The sequence below is a fragment of the Bos mutus genome, chromosome 26, assembly GCF_027580195.1.
Source record: "Bos mutus isolate GX-2022 chromosome 26, NWIPB_WYAK_1.1, whole genome shotgun sequence".
In the NCBI taxonomy this organism is placed as follows: Eukaryota; Metazoa; Chordata; class Mammalia; order Artiodactyla; family Bovidae; genus Bos; species Bos mutus.
The window spans coordinates 18361129-18384940 of record NC_091642.1 but is presented as its reverse complement, the minus strand read 5'-3'; the positions used below and the strand labels follow the sequence as shown (position 1 = coordinate 18384940).

At 45.6% G+C, this 23812-nt stretch overlaps 1 protein-coding gene across 33 annotated transcripts in view; it reads left to right on the top strand.

Annotated features, from left to right (window-relative positions):
- Positions 1-22395, top strand: part of TCF7L2 (transcription factor 7 like 2) — a 202567-nt gene extending 180172 nt beyond the window's left edge. For 9 of the 33 annotated variants that reach the window (XM_070363907.1, XM_070363906.1, XM_070363903.1 and 6 more), the window contains 8 exons: positions 206-292; positions 5737-5877; positions 6896-7055; positions 7449-7556; positions 12882-12930; positions 13523-13573; positions 14849-14921; positions 20422-22395. In XM_070363907.1, coding sequence (XP_070220008.1) covers positions 206-292; positions 5737-5877; positions 6896-7055; positions 7449-7556; positions 12882-12930; positions 13523-13573; positions 14849-14921; positions 20422-20845 — 1093 coding nt within the window. In that variant the 3' untranslated portion in view covers positions 20846-22395. Of the gene's footprint in view, positions 1-205; positions 293-5736; positions 5878-6895; positions 7056-7448; positions 7557-12881; positions 12935-13522; positions 13574-14848; positions 14922-15550; positions 15625-20421 lie in introns of those variants that run through there. The other 24 variants (XM_070363900.1, XM_070363899.1, XM_070363914.1 and 21 more) reach the window with 12 other exon arrangements.
- Positions 22396-23812: the final 1417 nt, after the last annotated feature.

Genomic DNA, 23812 nt, shown 5'->3' with positions numbered 1-23812 from the left:
ATTAGCCATTCCTATCAGATTTATGGCATTCAAATTGTTCTGTGTTTCTTCCCTTTGATCCTTCCTGTACAATCCCCAAGATTTTTGTTCTGATCAAATGAGAATAAAGCTTACTGTGCAGAGAGAACTTTTCCTTTTTCTTCTTTTCCTTTTCCCCACCCCACCCCCATTTGCACGTTCTCACCGTGTACCCCGCTCTTTGTAGGCAAGGCCAGCCCGTGTACCCCATCACGACAGGAGGATTCCGTCACCCCTACCCCACAGCCCTGACTGTCAACGCTTCCATGTCCAGGTGAGTTCCAAGACCCAGCGCCTTCAACCACAGCCATGAGTCACTTTGCAGAAAGTTCTCTGGATGCTCCCAGACCATCCGGGCATGTCTGCTACGTGTAGGTCTAAGGCTGTAAGACCCATAGAGTGTTAGGCTTTTCTCCTAGAAAATATTGAAAAAATTGCTCTGAACTAACTTCCCAGGTGGGTGATGCCAGAATTTTAAGGTTGAATTTCTGAGTCAGTATTTTTAAGAACTTAAGAAGGCAGGAAGAAATAATTAGGACACGGGGAGCTTTTTAAAGTGTTATTTCACTGTTACCCTAAACCAGGGAAGAAAGGAAAGGGTGTAGGTAAGGTTATTATTGTATATACAAAGAATTTGAGGGAGGGTTATTGGTCTTTTCAAAGCTCCAGGCTCTTAAGCATAAACAAAAAAGAGCATCCCCCTCCCGCCCACCTCCTCCCCTACCCAAACACATCTCTGTCTAAAGTAGCAGTGTCCAGTACAAATGGAAGGTGAGCCTTATATGTAGGGAATGTACAAAGGGAATTTTAAGTTTTCTAGTAACCCTATTTTTTAAAAGAAGAGGAGAGAAAACTTAGACAAAATTATTTTTAATGATTGATTTTATTCAACCTAATTAGTCAAAACATCATTCTGACACATTATCTCTGTAAAGCAACTGTTAATGAGTTCTTAACTCTTTGTGTACTTAGTTTTGGAATCTGATGTATATTTTACACTTATAACACTTTTCAGTTTGGCCTGGACACATTTCAAGTACACAGTAGCCATATGTGGCTGATGGAGACCATGTTGGCCTTTGCGGCTCTATATTTTTTGAAGTTTAAAAAAAATCCTCCCTGGTGGCTCAGAGGGTAAAGCATCTGCTTGCATTGTGGGAGACCTGGGTTCGATCCCTGGGTCGGGAAGATGCCCTGGAGAAGGAAATGGCAGCCCACTCCAGTATTCTTGCCTGGAAAACCCCATGGACCTCCGTAGCCTGGTAGCCTGTAGCCTGGTAGGCTACAGTCCATGGGGTCGCAAAGAGTCGGACACGACTGAGCGACTTCACTTTGATTATGTATACATTCACATATCTTTAAGCATATAATGTATATAGAACACATATACACAAATACCCGCATGTGTGTACCTAGATCTTTTTAATCCCCATGTTCTCCTTTCCCCCCCTTTCTAATTAATTCTGGCTAATTTTTCAGTGACTGCTAGTTTATTTACAAACTGGTTGGCAGCAGTATGTTTAAGTAGTCACTAATTGCTCCTAATGATAGTTTTATTTTCTGTTCATCTGATTTTCAGTCAAGTTAATTAAATCGGTGGAGGTTTAGACTTTCCTGATGGGCTGCAACAACAAATCCATTTTGAGGATGGCCCCTAATTAAATTAGCATGCATTTACATGGCAGGGATGCCATCTCCCAGCCTCCTTCCCCAATCTCTGTAGCCAGTGTGAGGACCCTAGACCAAAGGAAGGGTTGGAAAGACGGGCCATGATGCCTCTTTTCCTACTTACGAAACAGTGATTTTGGTGGAGGAGAGAGAACCACACTCATGAAGAAGTATAAATTGTAGCATCTCTAACGTTTGTCATCATGCCATGGGTATTGTGCAGCCGTAAAGAATTTATCTGTTTCCCACCTGTGATAAATCATGTCAATTTCTAAATCCACACCAGTATCGGTTAGGCGGGAAAATGCTTGTGTGTCCTCTTCTCTAGCAAGAAGAGGAAAGTTATTCTCATTAAATAATGTCACCACAACCTCGCAAAGCCTGGGAACGAATAGGGAGTCTCCCAGGAGGAGAACTGCTTCTGAGCACCTTGGACCCACGGCTTGCCTCCTCTGAACCAGCATTCCTCCCACGCACCGGATTATTTTTCGTGTTTGTTTCTGGTGCATTCCAGAGGTTCAAAGCGGTGCAGTAATCGTAGGATAGGGATTGAGGTTAAGCTTATCGATTGAATTATCATTAGGAGGTTAGCCAATGATTTCTAGGTGGGCAGGGGGTGGAGGAGAGGAAGGGAACGGTGGGAGGGAAGGTTAGGGGGCTCGAGGTGCGGGGGGTAGGCAGCCGATTCCCCAGGTAGGCCTTATGAAAGGTAGCTAGTTAAAAAGCGTATACAGCAAATTAAATACATTATTGTGGTAATGGGGCGACAGAAGTGTGGGTCTATTATACTTATGGCAGTTATAGGGAATGTAGGCAGCTTGCCCTGTTCCAGAACACCCTTTGATATTCATTCTCTTCAGCAGCGGGGCCAGGGCTTCTCAGAATTAAGTGATGGGTCATTATACTTTAAACACCATGGAGAAGCCTAGATTGGCAATTAAACAGCTCTTGCTGACACTCACTTGTGCCACCCTGTGACCCCCTTTAGATTGAGATGTTGGAGCTCCGGGCCCTCAGCCTGCTAAATTGGCGCAAGGCTCTTCTCCTGACGAGAGCGGGCTCTGAAATCTGCCGGCTTCAAAGGGAGCGAGATCATGTATAAACCATAATGTGGGTGCACCGTGGCTCACAAAAAATAAGGCAGGAAGAGATGAAATGTTACAAGTGCAAGGGGGGAAATGAGAGAATAATGACAAACCTAATGCAGCTCAAAGCAGGCTTGTTGCACAGGAAAATGCATCCCACTGCTTGTGCATAAAATCAAGGCCGGCAGATGACATCCAGTTAACAGAAACGTGTCAACAGTGAAGGAAAGCGTGAGTGGGGAAGGCAGAAGCCCCTGAGACAGCCAGAAACAAAAATTAGTTGTCCTTAACAAGTTAAGGTTCATCATTATATTCTGGCTTGGAGCCATGAAAGCAGACGGGGGGATATAATGAGCTGCTTAGAATTTTTAGGGTGTTTATTGCATTGCACGAAATAGTTGTCTGCAGAAAGGAATTTCTTACATGAAAGTATGTGTATAGCCCATACACACACACAAACACACGCGAGTCCCTTTCTCGGTCATACATTTCTCAGGTATAGGGATGTGGGTGTAGGTATGTGAACTTGGCAGTATTTGGTCTTCATGGCGACACTAGAAATGTTTCCCCACCCCAGAATGTACTCACATTCTGGTGTCTGACTGTGGTGTTTGGTGTACACACACACACACAGACATAAATGCACACAGAGTATTTTTTCTCTCTCCCCCTTCTCTCTCTCTCTGTCTGTCTGTACACATATTCTCAGTCAGCAGGAAGGGAACATATGTATTTGAGGAATGTCAAGCCTTTAAAATTCACAGTAAAAGCTGCCACTCCACCCACTGCTTCACCCAAGGGCTTCGAAGAACACATGTTCTTAGCTTACGTTTTCTCAGAGGCCTTCAAACTCTGGGAAGGAACAGGGTGTAACTTGGGAGCCCAAGTACCTCCCAAGCTTTGTTCTTTATTTTTTGTTGGGGGAGAGGGGATGGGGATGGAAGTTACTTTTTTTTTTCTCAGTCTCTCTCTCTCTCAGGGTTTTTCTTTTCTTTTTTTCTTTTTCTTGACACCCTAAAAGAACTTGCATGACTCTTATTTAATCATGCTATTGTTACCAAACTGTGGTAAATTTGTCAAGGCAGCTATGGGAGAAAACCGCATCAGGGTAGAAATTCCAAGTCAAATGTCCACTGTGATTTTGGGCCCTCTTCAAAACTCTGCATTATTTATTGGTAGTTTCTCTGTTGATCTGTGCAGAGTCAGTTAGGACTTTAATTTTTCATCTTTTTTTCTGATGAACATTTGCTGCATTCTTTTGGTAAAATGAAAACTACTTAGATTTCCAGTCCACATAGGAAAAGAACCTTGTAAATAAGTACAGGATCCTTGTGAACTAACTGTCACAATAAAGTCTCATTAGCACCTCCAGTGACCAGCAGAATTGACTTCCTAAAGAGCAGGTGGTCCTTCCCTGGTTTGTACGTGGGGTGGTCATGGTTTGGATTTATGCTGAAAGCAGCAGTTGCTTGATCTGGGTTCCCCCTTCACCTAAACTTGCCTAATCTTGTCAGGGCAGAACCTGAGGGCTGCCCTTTTGTTTTCTTTGGGGGAATCACCCCTTATAATCCCTCATTCCACCTTTCTCTACAGTAATGTACATTCCTTTAAGGAGGGTAGTTCTTCTAACCGAGAACAAATTGTGACTCCAAGTGTATCAGAAAAGACGAGAGCTATAGGTTGCATCCTGAGAAGGCAATGGCACCCCACTCCCGTACTCTTGCCTGGAAAATCCCATGGACGGAGGAGCCTGGTGGGCTGCAGTCCATGGGGTCGCTAAGAGTTGGACATGACTGAGTGATTTCACTTTCACTTTTCACTTTCATGCACTGGAGAAGGAAATGGCAACCCACCCCAGTGTTCTTGCCTGGAGAATCCCAGGGATGGGGGAGTCTGGTGGGCTGCTGTCTACGGGGTCGCACAGAGTCAGACACAACTGAAGCGACTTAGCAGCAGCAGCAGCATGGGTTGCATCCCGTTGTCAGTTTGGAGATGAACCAAGAGCATTTTAAAATAAGCTCTGAATGTTCTGGCTAGTTTGCATGGTTGAGAAATGGCGATTTATGGCTTAAACCATGTCCAAAATAACATGCCTGAAAGTAAACAGTATTAGAGGGAAAACACAGACTATTCTTTTCTTTATTAATAATTCTTATCATCCTTTGTAAGATCTTCTAATGCATAGGCAGTATTTTAAGTAAAAGTAATTTAGGAACCCTAGAATTTTAGAGTGGGAGAGGATATACAAATCCCAGAATTCAAAGCTTCACTCAGGGGGGTTGTCTGTGTAAAATGCTCTTTTGGGGCCATCTCTGATACAAAGTTATTTAAAACATCTGTGACGTATGTTGGGAACCAGATGGCAGTGATTTGGATTCCCCCCATCTTTCTGCCTCACTCTCTCCCATTACTGTCAAAACGATGGGACCACAGCAGCAAAAGAGAAATAAAAATTTTATTGCGTTCCCATCAACAGAATGAGGCCTAATGAGGCATGCGCGGCGTTGTCAAAAAATGTATGTATACTTCAGCCGCGTTAATATTTTATTTAGCTGTCAATATGCAACAAAAGATTTCATCTTTCATTCTAGTGCTGATTAGGACTTAAGAAATAGTCTTAGATGCCACTAACAGTGTCCTCCCAAACCAGTGGACTTGTGATCTCCAGCAAGTAGTCCAAGCCTACTTTGTCTTCCAAGTATACCGGCTGAACTTGCCTTTTGCTGAAGATGTTAGCAATTGTAATGTCTCATGTCAGTAGCAATAATGAAGGGGAAGATTGGCTTTAATGACATTATGAGAATCATTATGTTTAATTTATCACTAATTAATGCTGACAGGTTTCATATGCCTTGGGTTGCTTTCATGTGAGTGTTACGTGCTGTTTCTTTCTTTTTTTTTTTCTTTTAATTGTGTGTACACATCCCTCCCCATTCATTCATTTTGATTCTGACGATTTACACAGCTTTCTGTCTTCTAGGTTCCCTCCCCATATGGTCCCACCACATCACACTCTACACACGACCGGCATTCCCCACCCGGCCATAGTCACGCCGACCGTCAAACAGGAATCCTCTCAGAGTGAAGTCGGCTCACTCCACAGCGCGTAAGTGTCCTCTTCTTCTCCTTCACCGTGCGTTTAGCCCGTGGTGCCTGGGTGGTGGCCCTACCCGAGGTTGGTCAGACTTCAGTAAGCACCTGCCTTACAGAGAGGGAGGCATGTGCCCACTGTGGGGGAGAACACAGCTCTTTCTTGGAGGGACTGGGATTTGCAAGCACTTCTGCCTGCCAATGGAGGAGACACAGGAGACTCAGGTTCGATCCCTGGGCTGAGAAGGTTCCCTGGAGGAGAAAATGGCAACCCAGTCCAGTATCCTTGCCTGGGAAATCCCATTGACAGGGAAGACTGGTGGGCTACAGTCTTTGGGGTCACAAAGAGTCAGACACGACTGAGCGCACACGCACCTACCGTCCCTGATCCCGCAAGAGACACTGGCTGAGGTGGGAACGGTCACAATGTGCTTTTCCCTCTGGGGAAAATTTTGTGTTTCTAAACCTTGAGAGTCCCTTGGACTGCAAGGAGATCCAACCAATCCATCCTAAAGGAAATTAGTCCTGGGTATTCATTGGAAGGACTGATGTTGAAGCTGAAACTCCAATACATTGGCCACCTGATGCGAAGAGCTGACTCATTTGAAAAGACCCTGATGCTGGGAGGGATTGAGGGCAGGAGGAGAAGGGGACGACAGAGGATGAGATGGCTGGATGGCATCACTGACTCAATGGACATGAGTTTGGGTAAACTTCGGGAGTTGGTGATGGACAGGGAGGCCTAGCGTGCTGCGGTTCATGGAGTCGCGAAGAGTCGGACACAGCTGAGCGACTGAACTGAACTGAAACCTTGAGGAAGTGATGACAAAATCCCCCTCATCCCCCATCCCCAGGATGTTTTTGTTCCATTTCCCAGGATGGAGAAGACCCAGTAGAAGTGTGCTTCTCCTTCTGAATTGCTTAGGGCGTTGAGCAGGCAAGGAGGCGGGCTTTCTGCTGTGGAGGAAGCTGACCTTGGGATTGTTCATCGGGTTGTTCATTGGGTTGCGTCTGTCTGTTTTGTCCCTATCCAGAAAGCATCAGGACTCCAAAAAGGAAGAAGAAAAGAAGAAGCCCCACATAAAGAAACCTCTTAATGCATTCATGTTGTATATGAAGGAAATGAGAGCAAAGGTTGTAGCTGAGTGCACGTTGAAAGAAAGTGCAGCCATCAACCAGATCCTGGGCCGGAGGGTAAGTGGCGTGCCTGCTGGGAGAAGAGGGCCAGAATAGGACATGGTGGGTGGGGTGACATGTCCCTGTCCCCATTGGTTTGGAGCGTCCTTTCCCTTGAGCCATACTTTGACTCCTTCCATGGTCTTTGTGGAGTTGGAAGCAGTAACTCTGCCTTCAAATGATGTTCACAACAGCCACACCCTGGTCTTCTCCACCTGCAGAGAGCAAAGACTCAAACATCATAGACGACAAGTCAGGTTTGGTCTGGGCCCTCCTGTTAGTGCCAGGCCCTGCAGACCATAGGCATCTTCAGATGACACCGTTTGCGACGGAAGCGCTGTCCGTCCCCAGCCACAGTGTGGTTTGTGACGTTTCTGCGTGTCTCTCTGTCTCTCACCCTGTCCCCTCCAGTGGCATGCGCTGTCCCGAGAAGAGCAAGCAAAGTACTATGAGCTGGCCCGGAAGGAGCGACAGCTTCACATGCAGCTGTACCCCGGCTGGTCCGCACGGGATAACTATGTAGGTGGCTCCTTTTTCTCGGGACTAGATGCTGTAGAGATGTGGTGGATGTCCATCTGGACAAAGGAAATGCAACCTGCCAACCTGAATTGGGCTTCAGTACCACTCAGTCTGCCCAGCTGTGACTGTTAGCACCTTACGTCAGCACCAGATTGGAGGATTCTGTCTTAGCCTCCTGCAGGGTTCTATCAACATGGGATAGTTCTTCAAGGAGGAGGAAGGGGGCTGGTGTTCCATCTCAGGGGACCTGTGGGGCCAGGTTAGGGCTGTTCATACCTTCTTGCCCACATCTTTGAAGAGGCATGGCTGTAGAATACACCCAGTGAGGCCTGTGTGTTTCTCAGCAGTGATGCCAGCTGAAAGGAGAGCATTTACTTCTTCACAGCTGTTCTAGCAGGGCCTTCACCCTTAAGAGGGAAAAAAACTGTTGGTTTAGGATGTGGTACAATAGAAGTTGGAAGCCTAGTGCATCTTGAGAGAGGCATGATGGGAATATCTCTGAGTGTAAGTAGGCAGTAGAAGCCATCTTTTGGCAGAATGGATGAAGTGACACAGGGAGGTGTGTGTGTTGGGTGCTGTGTGTGTCCCTCAGCTTTTTGTTGGCTCTGGGATTTGCCTAATCCCCTCTCCTACTTTTTAGAAAACACTGTAGGGGTTGTTGTCTTTACTAATCACAGTGCTTGTAACACTCTGGATTCTTCTCCTCCCATGAACTGGCTGTCTTCTGTCACCTCACCATTCTTTCTTACTCTGGTTTTTCGCCCAGGAACTCAAGTTCTGGGCTCATTCTCCTCTCTAATGGATGAAATGTCTCTTATTTTGCTTCGTACTTCATTACCTGGCATTTAGTTTCATGAAGTGATTTTTACCATCCACTCTTTGGGGGCAAACAGAACCCGTCTTAATGCTGGCAGCAGGCATCTCCTCCTGTTTCTTGTTGATGGTACTGAGCCATGGATGATTCTTCTACCATCCGTGCTCCCTGACCTAGCTCTCCTCTGGCCTTCCCCTGTGGTGGGGAAGCTCTCTGTGTATGTGAGTTGAGATCCATTCAGTTACTGCTGTTTGTGAGCTTACTGTCAACACAGTATTGTGGGGATTGAGTTAAATCAGAGCTCTCTCAGAACTTAACCAGGAAGCACAAGACATCTGCATTGAATGTGTGGGTCCTGGAATAAGACTGTTTTCTGCTTCCACTGCCCTGCTGTTCCAAGTGTCATCACTCTTTAGTCTCACACCTTTACACACACGCGTGTATGTAATGTGGATGGGGAGGACCGAGACACCTGTGTCTTCATCTCCACAGCCACCCGTCTCCTTGTAGGTCCCATGCACTTCACTCAGCAATAGAACAGATTCCTCCTGGGGAGTCGAAACGGGAGTCAGTGCTTGTACTTCCCAATGACACACTGGCTCCTCTCAGAGCCCTCGTCACTCACAGACGGTCAGGCGCAGGCTCTTAGCTGTTTGGGACCTCTCCATTCGACCTCAGCATGTGTGCAGTGGAGGAGCCTTTCTTCTGGAGCTGAAAGGAAGAGGATAAGAAAGCTAACGCTCTCCCACAGGCTTGCTGTTCACCCTCACCTGACCTCGAGGTGGAGACTGCCAGCAGCAGGCAGGCCCTGCAGCTCCCCACACATAGAGCCATCTCATTTCAGGACAGCTGCTCTCCTGGTTTCGGGTCAGAAGTTCTTAGAGTTCATCTCCAGCTTCTCCCTGCTACAGATCCAATTCTTTGAGGAATCTAGAATTGTACCACAGAGAGGAATTCAGCTACTCTCTAGGTGTCCTATCCCCAGTAGACATTTTGGGTCAGACGAGAGCCTTCATGTACAGCTGTGCAGGGCCTGCACTGCACAACCTTAGGGTGTGCCATGCACACTGTGGTCTGTGTGTGTGCTGCCTCCTGGAGTCCTATAGGCTGATATCTCCACAAAGGTATGGGCTGGCTTTGTGAGAGCTTCAGAAGAATACTGCCGTGGTCTTCCTGGACTCAAGACAAGATATTGCCCAAGGCTTCTTAAGAAGTGTTTTCTAGGTTTCAGAAGGTTCTCAAGACACTTGAAATGATTTTAGCTTGGTTTTACATTGGGACAAGGTTTGGTATAATAGGGAAACCCCTGAAAAGACTTGAGATCAAGTCTAGAGGTAATATCTGGATTTGGGGCTATAGGAGCTTTACCACTCATAAGGGGTACTGTCAGATTCCTTTATCAGCGGCTCATTGCACGTGGCTTTGAACACACGTAGCCCTCCATTTGTTCCTTCTTTCATTCTTTCCTTCTTCTCTCATTCACTTCCTCTCTCATCTCAGGAAGTGGTCTAGAACAAGAATTAAACTGTTTAGAGATTGAATTGTGGTGGGAACTATTTAGCTTTTTTTTTTTTTTTTACTGACGACATAGAAGCTTCTATAAATTACTCTGGGTGTTGTTGTCAAGTTCTGAAGGTTCTTCTGGGAAAAGTTTTCTGAACTGATATCCTTATGCCTCTTGCACGATCCTGCTTTTCTAGCCCAGTGGTGATAGAAGCCTTTATACGCTACCTTAGCTGAATAGAATTGAGTAAAACAGTCACATTTGGGGGGTTGGACTTGGTGCACACTCTGGAACACACAAGAAAAGATTTCAGTCAGAGAGTGATGTCTAACCCGTGACATTGTAATAGAAGTTACTTCCTTTCTAGCTCTTCTATACTGAGTCAACGAGATAAATCCCCAGTAATTTGCATATCGTGAGTTTTTCCCTCTCTCACCATCATATTTGAGGCCTTTTCTTCTTTTGTTACATTTAAAGAGATAACAAGGGGGCCGCCTCCCTTGAAAGGCATCTCCCTATTCACTTCATGATGTTGATTCGTTCCTTCATATCCTCTTCCAGTTAAGACACAGTCCCTGCCCTCTAGAAGCATTTAGTCTGAACGGTCATTGCCTCAGTCATGAACATCTCAGTTTTGTATCCCACATGGATGGCTTCCCAGGGGTGAAGGAATTGTCACCTGCCTTCCAGAATATATTTCAGGAGATTGAACATGGGTGAGCCCTATATTGGAGATGACTGGGAAGCCCTTGACTGCATGGATGCCGCACTGCCTGGAACTGAACCATTTCTGTGCCTGGCTGAGGTTTTCTTTCAGGTTCCTAAATAAACTGAAGCTAGCTCCTCCTGCTGTTCCAGGATGGCTGGGTAGCGCTTTGCTCCTGGCGTAGGAGAGGCACAGACATGAAGGTGGGCAGCTGGGGCTCATGAGAAAACACACAAACTCCTTCCTTTGCTTCTTCTTTAAAGTTGTATGCCAAGGAACGGAACATGTTTCTAGTGGAAACAATGAGGGCCCAGAGAGATTTCCCTGATGCCACAGGCCCCCAGATTTGAGAGGCTTTCTCTAGGACTCTTGACCCTCAGCCCTCATGTAGATCTAAGACTCTGAGGCATCCCTGCCTTGGTGTCCCCCTCACAGAGCCAGGTGGGTTTTCAGGTTTTCTGCCTATGGCTTTTCTTTCTTGTTTCTTCTTGAGTTGATGTCAACACACCATGAGAACTTCTGAAAGTCACTCAGTCGTGTCCAGCTGTTTGCGACCCCATGAACTATATATAGTCCATGGAATTCTCCAGGCCAGAATACTGGAGTGAGCAGCCTTTCTCTTCTCCAGGGGATCTTCCCAACCCAGGGATCAAACCCAGGTCTCCCACATTACAGGTAGATTCTTTACCAGCTGAGCCATCAGAGAAGCCCAAGAATACTGGAGTGGGTAGCCTGTCCTTTTTCCAGCAGATCTTTCCAACCCAGGAATTGAAGGGGGGTCTTCTGCATTGCAGACAGATTCTTCACCAGCTGAGCTACTAGGGAAGCGCAAACTAAGCCAACCACCAGGCAAAGGATGTTTGCATATTCTGAAACAAATAGACGTGACATTTTGCTTGTGACATTTCATATAGACCAGGCGGCTAATTCATGTGGATGGGACCAGAGCTATCGGGGTGAGGGAAAACTAGTTTCAGATAAGGAGGGGAGGTGGTTACCTCTGCAGAATTCATCCCCAATCCCATTGCACATTCACATCTGTGGGCAGACCGTCAAGATAGCAGGGAGGGTCAGGTGGGGAATGTGAACGACTCCATGCAATGCTTGACCCGTAATCCATTAAGAGCCTTCCTCAGACGACAAGGCCGTAAATATGAAGGCAGCGTAGTCTAGTGGATAAGGGCTGTGGAACTGAGGTCACCTGGGTTCCCGTCGACAGCATCATCTGATAGCTATGTCATTTCAGGAAACTGCGTGCACCCCTGTATCTCAGCGTCCTTATCTGTAAAATCTGATGGTGATCGTGCTTGTTAAATAGGATTGTGCGAGGATAAATGGGTCACTGGGCATAGCACACTAGAGCCATGTCTGGCACATAGTATGTGCTCAGTAAATGGTAGCTGTCATTACTAGTAGTATAACATGTGTGTTAGTCGCTCAGTCGTGTCCGATTCTCTGCGACCCCATGAACTGTAGCCTGCCAGTCTTCTCTGTCCATGGAATTCTCCAGGCAAGAATACTGGAGTGGATTGCCATTCCCTTCTCCAGAGGAACTTCCCAACCCAGGGATCGAACCCTGGTCTCCTGCATTGCAGGCAGTTTCTTTACTGTTTGAGCTACAGGGAAGTCCATATTACTAGGAGTATTACAGTCATTACATAAGTGGAAAATGGTTAGGACCAAATGTTCTCCTTTATGGATGTCCACTCAGCAGTTTGAAAAGGAGCTCAGATGGTTTCTGGGTTTATTTCGCTTTTTTTTTCCCCTTCTGACTTTAAAATCAAGACCCATGCTACAGTGCTAAGAAAATCCCCTACTAAGTCTTAATTTTTTGATTCCGAGCGAGCAGCTTTTGGCCTTAGTAAGAGATTTGCATCGGGCAAGGGGTTCTCGTGGCCATCTCAAAAATCACTCATTCGTCCCTTGGCTCTTGGGCCACTTCCAATCCTGTCTCTCCACACCTCTCTGAATCTTTCCCCATCCAGGCCTCATTCCCCCTTTTATGGATGCTCTGGATCAGGTTCGAGGGTGGACACAGATGTACAGGAAAAGAAGTCTTCCCCTCTGCCCCACTGATACCAGCTCTTCCGCTAGGCATGCGTTCCTCTAGCTGGAGCACAGTCGAAGGGCACCTGGACTAAAGGGAACTGGGGTTTTTTGGAAAACACTCAGGAGTGGGTGTGGCTGGAGATGGCAGGTGGTGTCCCTCCTCCTGCCACCGCCTCTCCAGGTGAGCCCAGACGTTGTCGTCCTCCCGTCTGTTTCCTGAAGTAATGCCCTGTGTTTCATCTGTTTATCTAGGGGAAAAAGAAGAAGAGGAAAAGGGACAAGCAGCCCGGGGAGACCAATGGTAAGTTAGAATAAGCAGGATAGAGGAAGGGAGCTGTACTCTGAGGACCACTCTTTTATGTCAGGCTTCTATCTGGGGGAGGCAGGAGAAATTCAAGGCCAGGACGTTGTGGGGCGGGGGGAACCCATCTTAGCCAGCCTTTTTGTTTATGCATTTTAATTAATTGCTTCATGACTGCCCTTTTAAAGCTAGTAACATTCATTGTTGCATGAAAAGCACATTGTAAGTCTAGTGGAATGTGTTTTTAAATAACTGCAGAGCCTGTAAGCGGAGAGCGGTAGGCATGCCTAGACGGGGATTTATACAGTCTGCTTATTTTGTATGTGTCTGAGTAAGGATGAGGAGGGGGCTAGGGGAGCAGAGGGGGTGTGTGCGAGTGTTTGATGTTAACTGGGCTGTTCCTGAATGTTCTGATGCATGCCTTTACAGTGGTCTATTGCACCCGATTTAAATTAAGGAGGTTTGTCATTCTCTAGAAGAAATTAGAAATACTGCATAGGCAATCTCAGAGGGCCCTTCGAGAAGGCCAGGCTTTTACAAACAACGACAAAAACATTGTGAAGGCTTTGTATAATTTGTTCTTTTTTTTCAGAACACAGCGAATGTTTCCTAAATCCTTGCCTTTCACTTCCTCCGATTACAGGTGCTAATGTCATTTTGAGTCATTAAAATAGTTGATAAACTGTTTTTTAATTTTTCTTGCCATTATAGTTTTATTAACATGAAAACACGTATGACCTTTGAACATTCTTTAAAATGACCATCTACATGATTTTGTATGTTTCAGTAGATTTTTTTTTTTGCTTTTGTTGTTTTTTTTTTTTGAATTTAATTTAACTTCTGCTTTGTTTATTTATTTTTCCCGTAACAGTTGTTTAAGCCATGATGACAGTGATTTAGAGTTGAACTAACTGTGCAAATTGAATATGCAGTATTTCTTTCAAAGAGACTGGTTTAAAAAAAAAAAAACCAACAACAACAAAATGGAAGGAATTCAGTAATAAACCTCCTTAATCTAATGGCATTTTTTCATCGCTCCCACTAAGTTTTCTCACGCAAGCATGCATCCGCAGTATGATTATTTTTTTCCTTTGCTTTTTTTTTTTATTTTCGTTTTTTTTCTTCTTTCACTTTTCTGCTCATAACTTGCAAATCCACTAGCATTTCACTGATTGTACCTGCTTAAATGCCGCTGTGAGCTTCTAACTAACTCCTAACAGCTCATTCACACAGCCTATTGACCTTTATCTGTTCCTCTCTTAATATTAATGAAAATAGATTTAAAGAAAAGATGAACATTCCAAAAGCTGCAATATCCCAGTACCACAACCCCTTTTCTTTCTTTCTTTCTGTTTCGTTTTGTTTTGTTCTGGTTTTATTTGTAGTTTTTTGTTTTTTGTTTTTTTCCTTTTTAAACTGTTGTACTCTGAGAAGAAAAGAGCATGTGACAAACTTAATTCCCTCCTTTGCTTTATTTTCTTCTTTAAGAAAAACAAATTGAGAGGAAAAAAAAAAAGAAAAAGCAGAACCAAAAGAAGAAAAACATTATTTAAAAGCTAGTTCTTGAGGAGCTAACATCCCTTTATCAGTTCAAACGAATCGGAGAGACAGTCCTCAAAGAAGGGATACTGCAGCTTTATTTGCAACAGCTAATTTCACGAGTTGAATAAGAATGTGATTTTTTTTTACCTTTTTTGTTTTTTAATTAAAGAAAGTTAAAAATCAAAAGTCAATATTTTGTAATTAGTAACCAGGTCATTGATTTATTCCCTTTTTTATTTTTATTTTTTTCTTATTTGTATCTTTCTCTTCCCCCCTTCCCTCTCTCTCCCTCCCTCTCTCTCTCTTTTCTCTTCTCTCCCTCTCCCTCTCTCCCACGTCCTTCTCCTCTGCTCGCTTCTCTCTTGAACTCATTCAGACCTGAGCGCTCCTAAGAAATGCCGAGCGCGCTTTGGCCTTGATCAACAGAATAACTGGTGCGGCCCTTGCAGGTGTGTATAGATTTCCCAGATTCGCTGTGCTGGTTTGCAGCTGGTCTATTCGGTCCTTTCCCCCTCCTCCGGCCTGTTGCTTTGTGGCTCTGTGTGTGGATCTTAGGAGACAGGAGGGCGCGGGACACTGCTCTGTGAGGGACATGCTTGTCCTCCTCGCTGCTGCTAGCCACAATGCCACTGTAAAACAGCATCATTTGTGCCTCCTCGGGTCAGCGACAGCAAACCCCAGCGCGCCCCCTCCCAGGGAATGTCGCCTGCCAGCCCCCTCTTCCCGACCGCCCGGGACGGGGGCTCGGTGACATCCATCGTGAGCCTGGCCTAGGTAGAAACAAACGACGTCACCTTCTCCCCCTCCTCTTCTCTCTCTGTTTTTGTTTTTTTATTTTTTCCTGGTTGTTTTTTGGTTTCTGGTTGTTGTTTTTTCTTTTTGTGTTTTATCATTTTATTTTATTATTTTTTCTTTTGGCGCTTAGAAGTCCTTTCCCTTCATGTCCTTGGTGAGGGAAGACAGGCATAGAGAGCCAAGGTGATAGTGAAGACGAGTCAGCTGTAGCCGAGATTTTACATCCAACTGAGCACGACCCACCATTGTGTTGTGTTTTTTTGTGTTTACCTTATGCTAACAGATGCAAATACTCCAAAGAAGTGTCGGGCACTGTTCGGGCTTGACCGACAGACTTTATGGTGCAAACCATGCAGGTATATCCCCTACTGCAAGGCCTTTGGGAAAAATCAAAGCATTCTGTCCTTCTGGTACCTTAGTGCGTCAATGTATTTTGACCTCATTCCCATCTACTTCCCCGCTGGCATCAATGACTAATGATCCTCATTCTTCAAAATTTCCTTGCTAATTTTATGCTGTGTCCTCTACTTTTCTCTTTCTCTCTTTCCCCTGCTCTTATAAATAACATATCCCTGGTGGTAGGACCTAGACCACAGACCTCACAGACCAGGACGGGCACTTACCCTTTTGCTCTGAAAGCCGGCATCCTGGATCTGGCCTGGCCCTGTCAGTGCTTCTGTGGCATGTCTGCAGGACAGAGGGAGACCCACCGTGTCCCGAGGTTTGAAGGAGCTCAGATTGGCAGTGATAGCATTCCCGTGTACTTGGAGTCTAGACACTTGGAGAAGGGCTCTGGGGGAAGGCTTCTTTTAGTTTTGTTTTGTGTTTTTGTTTATTTTCTGTTTTAAAACTACATCTCTGGACAGAGGAGCTTGGTTAGCTGACATTGTTTTACAGTGCTGAAAAGAAGCGTGGCATTCAACGGCATGCACCAGCTACAGGGCCACAAGCAGAGGTCACGCACTGCAGCGCCGCTGGCCTGCACGATGGAGAAAAAGAAATATGTATATGTATCTATACATATATTTAGAGAGACAGAGCTCTGGTTCCAAAGGGAATCAGCAGAGTCCAAATTAAACGCCTGTGTTCCACCTGCAGGTTCCATCCAACCTGTAATTTCAGGGAAGGTATAGGTACTTCCTTCTTGGTGGAGGGATACCAGCTAGTTCCTGTCTCATTTCCTTTCCTTTAATGACCACCTTTGGTTAAATTTGTTGTTTCTTTGTTCTGATACAAGCAGTCTTTGAATTTGGAATATTATGATGGTAGGTATCTCAACACCCAAACACGCCCCCTGTCTGTAGTGCCTCCCCTGTCACGTGTCCCCTTCCTCCATGCCCTTGCCGTGTGTTCCATGTTTAGACGCTAGCTCCCATGTCCATTCCATCACATGCATGCCCACCAGTCTCCTGCGCCTCTCTCCCCCTCCCCGAACGCCTTACGAGAGAAGCACCTCGTGTTGACCAGACGTTGAGGGGAGCTGGGGCCCAAGAGCCTTTCTTGAGAGAGACCTCCCTCCACAGGCAACCCTCTGCCCATTGAGTGAGGACGGGGGGCCTTGGGTGCTCATCCAGCAGGAGAGGGAACCCCCACCCGTTCTGTGAGACAACAGTGTCCCTGGAGGTGACAAATAGTTTTGCCACTCAGTCCTGGGATCTTGTCTGTGCAACAGAAAAGAGTTTTCATGGTGCAGCTGGTGGAGGGTGTCAGAGCTTTCCCTAGGGCTGGCCTAGAAGATGGAACCTCTGATGACCCTTCATAGGCAGTGAATTTGTATCAGACCTTTATTTGTGCTGAGTAGAAAGACGACTAGCTGCTGAATCACCACTCTGCCATGGCGAGAGGTTAGCTTATCCCAGGGCACGCTCCTAAGTGGGTGCTCCTCACGCTCTGTAGAAAGGTGCGGCTGACACCGTTGTGTGCCCCTCGCAATGTGGTTTGTGGCCTGGTTTGTGTATTTTATTTGTAGGGCGTGAGTGGTGGTGTATGAATCCCTCTTACTGCTTTGGAAGCAGTTAACTGCGAGTTAGACCTGGCACTTTGGGGGGCTGAAAGTTATCATGTCCAACATTTACTAACTAGATTGTCCCTTCTCAGACCTAGCTCCAACCTCATTTAAACCCTGAGTGTGGAATCCTCCTCAGAAACAAGAGTTTTCGTGACGTTTTTAACAAAGCAAAACAAAACAAACGACCCCAAGGCTTCGGAGCTGCTTCATAAACATGGTTTTCTACAGTGCAGCCCGTGTGCAGCGTGGCTGCTCAGGCGCTGAGCCGCCCCGCCCCAGCGCCATCTTTCCTCTTTTCTGCCTCAGCACCCTTAGACCTTCCCCGGGGCCATTTTTCCTTCATTGGGGTGCTTGTTTCCCACTCTAAAAGCTTTAGCAATACAGTATCTGCTCCTTTAAGGGTGTGATTCCAAAATAGGATCAGGAAGAACTCTTACTTTCCTTTCAGAATGAATCCATAAGAAGCTAAAAACCGATTTTTCAGGGGCCACACCTTGATGAGAGGTGGAGCCTAGGTGGAGGAGGATAAGAGAATGGGTCTTGTCCCTTTTTTCCTCCACTTTTTCTCTTGACTTTGCTAGGATCTCTGGCTTGATGCTAAATTAGTAATACAAGATGTGTTTTTAAAAAATAATAAAAGGATTTGCAAAACAAGGCATTTTCTGGCCTGTCCGAAATGTGTGGGTTCCAACTGCCATCTGCTCTGCCACCTCTTAGAAGGAGCGGTCACCGTGTCATTCATAGTCACGTGTCTTGTGTTCAAATGCCCCCCACTAATCCCCAGGACATGGAAACTTCAAACCATGAGGAGGGCAGAACGGGGGAGGGGAGCACCAGAAATGTTCCCAGCTAATCAGGGCTCCTCGCTCCCTGCACAGGGTTTCTAATTTTACTTGACATTTGAGGACATTTTAACAAGATTCTGTTTTGAGCCCACCAAGTTGCTTTTCCCATCTTTTCACTCTGCCCTAATATAGCATGGAACGCTGCTGGATGTCATTCCCTTGTTTCCTGTTATTTTTTTCCCCCTGTTCTTTCTTTGTCCCTTTTCTCTTTCCCCTCTCTCTCATTTGTCCCTGTTGCTTTCTCACTTTTGCTTATGCCCCTCCCTTTCTTCTCCCATTTTTAAAATGCATGGACATCTTAGTTTTTTGAGCATGTTTTGATCTGCAGGCTAAGGTGGTTTAAAACTCTTAAGAGGCTTAATTACTTTATCTTGGGTTTCTGGGATGGGAACAGAACCCACAGTCCATTTCAGTCTATCCTGGAGGAGGAAAAGGAACCTTGGCAACTGGAAGGTGAAGGCAGACTGTCCTCACTTTCCTTCTGACCCAGAGCAGGGATGGAGAGGCCCTGAAGCCACTGGCCCAATGGGTCTCGGCCTCTGGGAGGCAGGAAGGACTGAGCATGTGCCCTTTCGCCCCCCGCCTCCCCTCCCTCCTGCCATCTTGCTGAGTCCACACCCCACGCACTGAGGGGCATCATCAGGCAGCTCTGGGGCACAAACCCAAGGAGGGACTCAGTGCACTCACTTCCTTTCAAAGGTCACTGACATCTGACAGTGGTGGCCTTCAACTGGGCAGCATCTTGGTTGCTTTCCCATGACCGGAAGCCAGCCGGTACTCACACACTTGTTTTTAGACAGTGTTATCGGCCGCGGTTCGGACTGTATTCTTAGGTCAGCACATCCCCTGTATCTGCATTATTTTTAATAGCATGAGTGGGGTTGATTGCCAGGATCACCTGTCCTACCACATACGATCCCATCAAACTGGGATGAATACTAGGGGGAAGCTGTGAGGTCACACACTCAGTGTCTTGAACTGACTTCGCCCACCTCAGGTGGATAAGCACAAGAGGCTCTGAAATTATCAATCCTATTTCTTATGTAAACAGGAAATGGAGAGGGGAGACTCTGGTTTTGGCGCAGGGCAAAATTAGTCTTTCTGGTTTAAACACTACTCCTGATAACCCCCCCACCCCCACCCCCGATTCAAGAAAGTCCATGCTGCGACTCCCTGGCACGTCTTCTTGGTTGTCACTTCCTTGTGACGGGCTGAACCCTTACTCATTGGCCCTGGCATACGGACCAGGGCGAGTTGCCCCTCCATCCCCATTCTCACCATCTCTCCTTCTAGCCTTCTCACTATGGGGTGGGGGAGGGGAAGACCCCAAATCTTAAAAAAAAAAAAAAAATGTTTGAATCATAATTTAATCCACAACCTGCAGGCCATACAACCAGTTATTCTTGTTCCTTTGGATCATTTTCTGTTTTTCTTATTCTTCCCCCTCCCCCACCTTTGTTTATCCTCTTCTACCTGTTTTTTGGTGGTTTTATTTTTTTTGTTATTTTTGTTTTGTTTTTTAGTTTATTTGGTTTTCTTTTCGTTTCCCTCTCCCCCCCGTCCACGCCCCCCTTCACAACTGATTCTGACCTCTCTTGATTTGGTGTGGTTCTTAACAGACAAGCCCAAAAAGTTCTCTGGGCGCCAGCAGCCTCTGGTGGTGGTGGTGGTGGTGGTGGTTGGTGGTGGTGATGGTGGAGGTGGTGGGATAAAACCTTTTCAGCCTCTTGCTCGCGCTGCCTTTAAGCTCTGTGGGCTCAACAGTCAGCATTTTGAGTTTCAGATGGATATGAGGCGCCTGGGGAGGGAGCTCTGTCTGTCTCTTTTACACACATGTACACACACACACACCCATTGAGGGGTGGGGGCAGTAGTGGTGGAAATGGAGGGGAATGGTTACCACGGGAAATGAAGGGATGTCTAAGCCAAAAAAGAAACGAACAAGCTCTTGAGCGCCTCTCAGCGTGGACGCAGCCGCTGTCTGTCACGGCCCACAGGTGGCGCCCTTGAGCCTGCTCGCTTGTATTTGGTCAGTGGGAAGGCGGGTGTTTAGCGGGGCAGGGGAAGCAGGTAGGTAGGGAGCTGTGCGGTCTGACACTTCATTTGCCAGAGCGGGCATATAGCTCAGTGAGCCGGGCACCCCAGCGTGGCGTTAAACGTCCCCTGGCCGCTGGGCGATGTCTCCCCGGGGGCATCGTTAGGTGGCGGTCCTCTTGGCTCTGAGCAGTAGATAACTCTCTCCCTTGGCATCTTTGCCCTTTATTCACAGATAACTCTCTCCCCTCCCTCCCCTGTTTCTAGGAGAAAAAAAAAGTGCGTTCGCTACATACAAGGTGAAGGCAGCTGCCTCAGTCCACCCTCTTCAGATGGAAGCTTACTAGACTCGCCTCCTTCCTCCCCCAACCTGCTAGGCTCCCCCCCCCAGGACGCCAAGTCACAGACTGAGCAGACCCAGCCTCTCTCGCTGTCCCTGAAGCCCGACCCCCTGGCCCACCTGTCCATGATGCCTCCGCCGCCCGCCCTCCTGCTTGCCGAGGCCGCCCACGGCAAGGCCCCCGCCCTCTGTGCCAACGGGGCCCTGGACCTGCCTCCCGCCGCTCTGCAGCCGCCTGCCATCCCCCCCGCATCTCTGGCACAGCCGTCGACATCTTCCTTACATTCCCACGGCGCTCTGGCCGGGACCCAGCCCCAGCCACTGTCCCTCGTCACCAAGTCTTTAGAATAGCTTTACCCTCCTCAGCCCCGGGTGCTTTGTGGAGTGTTTTCCTCTTGCTTTTTCTTTATTTTCGGTTCCGCCCCGCCCCGCCCCCACCCTCCTGCCCGGGTTTCGTGTTGTCCTCTTCCGTTTGTGCCACGTGGCTACATTAGTTAATGTTTATCGAGTTCATTGGTCAATATTTGACCCATTCTTATTTCAATTTCTCCTTTTAAATATGTAGATGAGAGAAGAACCTCATGATTCTACCAAAATTTTTATCAACAGCTGTTTAAAGTCTTTGTAGCGTTTAAAATATATATATATATACATAACTGTTATGTAGTTCGGATAGCTTAGTTTTAAAAGACTGATTAAAAAACAAAAAGAAAAAAAAAGCAATTTTGAAGCAGCCCTCCAAAAGGAGTTGGTTCTGTATTATTTGTATTAAATACGAGCTTGCGAACCAATCATTTTACATCTGGTTTTTAAACCATAAGGGCACAAGGAATGCAGTGCCATTTACTTTTTTTTTTTTTTTTTTCTGTGTGAAACAACTTTTATTGTGATGTTACTTGTTATTGTTTAAATGTACAGAAACAAAGGGTTAAAATGTGTTAATATACCTTGTTCCATGGTGTTGTTCTTTTGGGGGGAGGGGGTTGCTATTCAACAATTAATGGAATCACATTGCTGTTGGACCAGTAGTATTTATTGCTTTAGAGATTGCTCGTCGAACCTGTACGTTGTCCCTTTTAAAATATGTTTTCCTTTTTCTTGAAACTGTATAAAGTTTTTTTCCCCTTAGCATAAGCATCTTATATATAACAACTCATTTGTACAAGGTTTTTAAGTTTATATATAAAATGTGTATATATATATTTTTTGTTTCCCTTTTGGACTTTTTTTTTTTTTTTTTTCCGTATGAAACCCAGATACCGCCAAATGGACATTAATAGTTGCATTAAAGGATCAGTAGCATTAACGAAAGTTGCTTTAAAAGCCATTATGTAAAACAAGACTTGAACATTAGTGAGGGAATCTTAGAACGCTGTACCAGCAGCAGTGGGAATTGTCCCGTTTCCCCTGTGAACTCACAGGCGAGCACCCTGCACCCTGAGGACATGGACTGACCGTGTGCAAAACTTTTTATGTGCCAAAATTCTCAGTGACTTTAGCTTTCTCCCTCTTTTTGATGCTGTAATTTTCGTTCATCATGTTTTGCTGTGATGTTACATAGGTAGATTTGTATGTAGTTTTAATGTCACCTATAACAAGATGTGTTTGGTAGCAGATTGTCCAGAAAGCATTTTAAATGAAGAGGTATAAACCCTTAAGGGCCAAAAATTCTGTATATTAGATTACTCTTAAAGGAAAAACCAGCTGCCGCTTTTATGTACCTGTATGACATACAAGTAGGTAGCACACTTTAAAAATAAAAAAAAAACCTAGGCATGTTGATGTTACAAAATGCTGTATAAAGCTAAAACCTGTTCATTCAGTGCCATTGTAGTTGACATGAAGCGATTGTAAAACTGTCTCCGGTTTTTCTCTGGTTTATTAAAATGCTAACTATAACATTTTTTTGTGAATACTTTGAATGTTTCCTAACAATTGTGATGTTACTGTTCCGTTTTATGCTCTTATTCCAATTTCATTTTTAATGGTTTGGAAGCCATTTTTGTAATGAATAAATGTTCATGCTGTACAGTATCTGTAGCATGCCATTCTGGATTAATAAAAGCAACTTAGTATGTGCAGATAAAGGCTGGTCACTTGTTTCTATAATTTGGGTTTTATCTCTGGGGAAACTAGATCTGCCTTCAGCAAGAGAAATGTGTTCCCAAGGTGGAACTTGAGACCCTGTGGTTGGTGTGGGTGATGGGTGGTGATGTGGATACCAGAAAGGGTCCCTGAACTCTCTTTATTTTCCCGTCTCATTCTTAATGCCTGTTTGGCATAGTTTGTGTACCTGGTTAGTTCATTTCTGAAAGCAAAAGTCACTCTTAGGGCTATACGACTGTCACTCTGATACATCTGAGTTGGCCCTCTGAGTATCAAGCAGAAATGATTTAATTCTTATTAATGAAACTTAGTTCACCAGGAGGGAATTTAAGAAAGCACATCATTACCATTTAAGGATCATTGATGTGAAAGTGTCCTTATTTCTTTGTAAGAATCACATGCAGGGAGGAGGGTTCAGGATGGGGAACACATGTATACCTGTGGCGGATTCATGTTGATATATGGCAAAACCAATACAATATTGTAAAGTTAAAAAATAAAAAAGAATCACATGCAAGGAGAGATGCCAGCGTGAGCGATTGTTAAGCAAAAAGGCTTTTAGAAAACGGATCAAGGTACTTCTGTTACAAGTTTGCAGGGAGGACTCTTGCTATCCCTGAGACTCAAGTTCAGGACTCCACCCTGGCCAGCATGCAAGTTCACCGCCATCACCAACAAGGGCCACAGTAAAGATCTTCCCAAGGTTTCCACTGCGTTCATTCCTCATGCTGGCTGGGATCAATGGTTGGATAGATGGGTGCATATGTAGCTCCACTTGTCTGGATAACCTCGCCTTCAAAGGACGTGATTTCACTGGACACAGAAGCAGTCTGTGTCACCGCCCTGTTACTTCCAATTACACAGTATCGTCATCAAGGACTTTAAAGCTCCTTGGAAGCTCTGCTTTGCTCAAGTTGGTTTTTGTTCTGTAAAATCTTGGTATTTTTGTCTTCAGTTGTTTTGCATATCCAGGAAAAAGTGATTCTGGTTGTCCTTCCCTATTTTATTTTGCACACTGGGGCCAGGGTAACCTTTGAAAACATTTGTGTTATTTGACAGTATCTGTTTTTTTGTGGCAGTGTGCCAAGCCACTGATGAGCATTTTCTCATTTCTTCCTAACACTACTGCTTGAGGTAGATTTTATCCTCTACTTCCACCCTCTGCTTTATTTTCTAAAACTGGGTTTAGGAACTCAAGAGTGTGTGTCTTGT